Source organism: Oncorhynchus keta, chromosome 26 (assembly GCF_023373465.1).
Source record: "Oncorhynchus keta strain PuntledgeMale-10-30-2019 chromosome 26, Oket_V2, whole genome shotgun sequence".
Taxonomy (NCBI): Eukaryota; Metazoa; Chordata; class Actinopteri; order Salmoniformes; family Salmonidae; genus Oncorhynchus; species Oncorhynchus keta.
This window is the reverse complement of record NC_068446.1, coordinates 12,427,464-12,431,877: the sequence shown is the minus strand read 5'-3', so window position 1 is coordinate 12,431,877 and position 4,414 is coordinate 12,427,464. Positions and strand designations below refer to the sequence as shown.

Genomic DNA, 4,414 nt, shown 5'->3' with positions numbered 1-4,414 from the left:
CTCAGACTGGCCAATAAAAATAAAATATTAAGATGGGCAAAAGAACAGACACTGGACAGAAGAACTCTGCCTAGAAGGACAGCATCCCAGAGTCGCCTGTTGATGTTGAGACTGGTGTTTTGCGTGTACAGGCAGTTAACCCACTGTTCCTAGGCCGTCATTGAAAATAAGAATTTGTTCTTAATTAACTGACTTCTCTAGTTAAATAAAGGTAATGAAAAAAAAAGAACCTGCCAGTTGAAGACTTGTGGGGTATCCTTTTCTCAAACTAGACACTAATGTACTTGTCCTCTTGCTCAGTTGTGCACTGGGGCCTCCTCTTTCTATTCTGGTTAGTGACAGTTTGTACTGTTCTGTGAAGGTTACACAGCGTTGTACAAGATCTTCAGTTTCTTAGCAATTTCTCGCATGGAATAGCCTTAATTTCTCAGAACAAGAATAGACTGACGAGTTTCCTTTGTTTCTGGCCATTTTGAGCCTGTAATCAAACCCACAAATGCTGATGCTCCAGATACTCCAAAGGCCAGTTTTATTGCTTCTTTAATCAGAACAGTTTTCAGCTGTGCTAACATAAATGACAAAAGGATTTTGTAATGATCAATTAGTCTTTTAAAATGATAGCAAATTCAAGTTTAACACAAGATGCCATCGGAACACAGGAGTGATTGTTGCTGATAATGGGCCTCTGTACACCTATGCAGATATTCCAGAAAAAAATCTGCCGTTTACAGCTACAATAGTAATTTACAACATTAACAATTATCTACAATGTATTTCTGGTGTTACAATGTATCAATTGTGTTATTTTAAAAGAACAAAATTGTTTTGGTTTTCTTTCAAAATTAGGACATCCCCCCCCCCCCTTTTGAATTTTACCCCCTTTTTTCTCCCCAATTTCATGGTATCCAATTGTTTTAGGAGCTACTATCTTGTCTCATCGCTACAACCCGTACGGGCTCAGGAGAGACAAAGGTTGAAAGTTCTTAACACAGCGCGCATCCAACCCAGAAGCCAGCCGCACCAATGTGTCGGGAGGAAACACTGTGCACCTGGCAACCTTGGTTAGCGTGCACTGTGTCCGGCCAGCCACCGGAGTCGCTGGCGCCCGATGAGGACATCCCTCTGGTTACGACAGAGCCTGGGCATGAACCCAGAGTCTGATGGCACAGCTGGCGCTGCAGTACAGCGCCCTTAACCACCCAGGAGGCAAAACTAGGACATTTCTAAGTGATTTCAAACTTTTGAATGGTAGTGTACATGTCCCTTACATACACAACCCACTCATAGCAAGTCCCCACAAAGAGCTCCATTTGGACAGGATTTTTACCCATGACTGCATGTGTGTAAAGGACAAGACAGACCAACACAAAATTATGGCGAATCAACATGTAGAGTAGTTGAGAAATTAATAAAGGCAATAGGACTTGCTGCTCTCGTGTTGGTCTGTCTTGTCCTTAACAACTTTGACTGGTGAGGGATTACCAAACAAGTATGTTTAAAAGGTCTTGACTTTGTCTTTGTTCCAAAGAGTGAGTAAACCTAAAAGACAAAAATCTGAAAACAACAGTAGTGTTATTGCCTTTGTGATTCAAGACATGGTGTAGAATTTGTTTAACGAAAAAGAAAATACAGAAAGGAGAGTTTGAAATATCCTAATGTTTAATGAAAGGGTGACGTACTGATCAGCAAGAAAGGGATACAGGTAAACTACAAGGAATAGACAAATGTTGGTAATACTTAAGTCTGTCCATTTCAACTGCAACACGATTCAGTCTATTTATTTTTACTTAGCTACCCTTGTGCACTAACTTAGTGTATTGAGGGGTACAGGGATGGGGAAGAGGCACAAGGGTTCCATATGGATAAGTGCACTGGTGATGTCACTTACAAGTAAAGAAAATTAGAAGGTAAAAATAATTCCTTCTAGATTTAACTATATCCATCAAACAGCTCAAAATGAAGCACCCGCTCAAGTGGGGTGGGGGGGGCTAGGGGCAAACCCTCGACTGTGCGCATGGCTTCCACTTGGCGGACTCCTTTTCCTGATGTATATATATTTTTAAAACCTCTTCAGAGTGTGCTCATACCGCGTAGAGTTCGTAGATCTTCTTGGCACAGTAGGCCAGGGCGGCCAGCGCTATCGTGTTGTGGAGTCTCTTTCTGTGGATGTCGTCCCTGCGCACCAGCACCACTGGCGTGGAGGAGGTGAGTGTGTGCAGGGGCAGCCGCGAGAGTTTTTGGCTGTTGTACTCCACCTGGTACTTGCAGCAGGGATCGAACTGCCAGGAGATTCCATAGAGGGTGGAGCATGCCACGCTGAGGGCACCAGTGGGCAGTGCTACGTAGCGCGAGTACTCGGGCGGTAGTGAGAGCGGCGTCAGGAGGCAGGCGGTACCAGACAGCACGGCCATCTTGTGCAGGCAGTTGCCTACGGCGATCCAGCGGGCCGTCTCGTCGCCAATGCGCGTGGGCTCGATCACAATGTACTTGTACTGTGCCTCCAGTGCCTGCTCCAGCTCGTACTCAAACTGGTCCTGCGCATTCTCCCCGTTGTAGATCTCGTGAACGATGTAGCAGTCCGTTGCCGCCATCACTCCCCTGTGCACAGAAAGAGGAGATTATAAATAGTAAGTAGATGGAAAAGATAATTATTTTAGCCTAGTGGTTAGAGCATTGGACTAGTAACCGAAAGGTTGCAAGTTCGAATCCCCGAGCTGACAAGGTACAAATCTGTCGTTCTGCCCCTGAACAGGCAGTTAACCCACTGTTCCTAGGCAGTCATTGAAAATAAGAATTTGTTCTTAACTGACTTGCCTAGTAAAAAAAGGTTAAAAAAATTGTTTTTAACTAGGCATCAGTCACTGTCATGTTGCCTATCAGTAATAAGCTATGGTATTAATGCTAACGTAGCTATGGGCAATAAACAATATGCGGGAGAAAACAAATGCAGCTATACTCACGTGTAAAACTCGAATCCTCCACTTTGCAAACATTATGCCCCGCGCAAGAGTGCTAACTAGCTTCTAACAAGGTTCACATGGTTAGCTAAATAAGCCTGCGTTCGTAAATTCACCCTGGCTGAGCACACGGAGTCAGACACGCCAGAGCGAATTAGGAACGAACCCATCAAGTAGCTAACTACTGTTAGCTAGCTAGCGTAAACAAAACTCGGGGTTAGCGAACATGTTGATCATTCACAACTGCTTCAACAATTCCAGTAACATCTATATTAGTTGGACGCAGCTTTGCATAACGTTACATTGATTAGCTCCACCGCTGTTTGGAAGCTTGCTGCTCTGAAAACTAGCTAATACGTAAATTGCAAGCGGTGAGTAAACGTTGTGTTATACTAGCGCATATCAAATATATCGGTCGTATATCTACTTTGTAACGTTACGGAATGTTTTTACACTATTTTAGTTGGGTGGCTAACCTATCCAGAACTTGATTTTGAAGCTTTGATGAACAGGCTAGCAAACATGCTAATCAAAACATCACATGAGCAGTTATGGAGGAAGGAATTCGGGAAAAGTGACAGCTGCATTTTGCTTTTAAAAGCCATATGTTGGAATAGTGAATGTGTGGCGTATCATAAAATAGACATTGGACACAAATAGTCGTGATTATGGCAATGGTTGAGTATAACTGACCTCTCCCTGTTGACTTGGACACCGCGCCTCCTTCCCAACGACGCCATCTTGGAGAACCAACACACGACTGCTGTCGACGCGGTGCAAGCTCGGATATGTAGTGTATGCAATTACTTCCAATACACTGCTAGGACGACTTCATGTACTTTGTCAAACTACATTTTCCATAATTAATGCATGTAGGATGTACCACTCATTATTTACACCATGTAAATGTAGAGGTCAGTTTAATTTACTACACTAGTACCTTTTGACGTAAACTGTAAGGCAAAATGTGCTCAACACAAATGCGGTACATGCTGCATACACAAATCATGTTCATGTCTTGTGTAACAGTTGGGAGATGACCAATCGCAAGCAAGGACAACACTATGGGACTCGACTAGGACAAACCATTCTATAGCCAGGTTGCGCAGCAGGTAAATTATTCCACTTGCTATTTCCCTTATGGGCTACACTCAGGTAGCCTAGTGGTTAGAGCGTTGGCCAAGTAACCGAAAGTTTGCTGGATCGAATCCACGAGCTGACAAGGTAAAAATCTGTCGTTCTGCCCCCCGAACAAGGCAGTTAACCCACTGTTCCCCGGTAGACCGTCATTGTAAATAGGAATTTGTTCTTAATGGACTTACCTAGTTAAAATAAAATAACACTAAGCTTCTACTGCCTCAGGTTGGTATACTCATCCATATTGTGTCCTGTCCAAGCTTCTCTAGTGAGTTGATCTCTGGTTTAAATCGCACACATGGTGTAGAACTCTACACTGG

General features: G+C 43.6%; 1 protein-coding gene across 2 annotated transcripts; it reads right to left on the bottom strand.

Annotated features, from left to right (window-relative positions):
* Window positions 1-1,636: 1,636 nt before the first annotated feature.
* On the bottom strand, window positions 1,637-4,124 carry LOC118358959 (transmembrane protein 11, mitochondrial-like). Of its 2 annotated transcripts, none has more exons than XM_035737010.2 (2): window positions 3,651-4,124; window positions 1,637-2,598 (listed from the first exon to the last, which is right to left on the bottom strand). In XM_035737010.2, exons 1-2 carry the CDS (start codon window positions 3,695-3,697, stop codon window positions 2,082-2,084), a joined length of 564 nt encoding a protein of 187 aa, XP_035592903.1. In that variant the 5' UTR covers window positions 3,698-4,124; the 3' UTR covers window positions 1,637-2,081. The 2 variants fall into 2 exon arrangements, with proteins under 2 accessions (XP_035592903.1, XP_035592904.1); XM_035737011.2 differs by lacking the exon at window positions 3,651-4,124 and adding an exon at window positions 2,961-3,326.
* Between the last annotated feature and the right edge of the window lie 290 nt (window positions 4,125-4,414).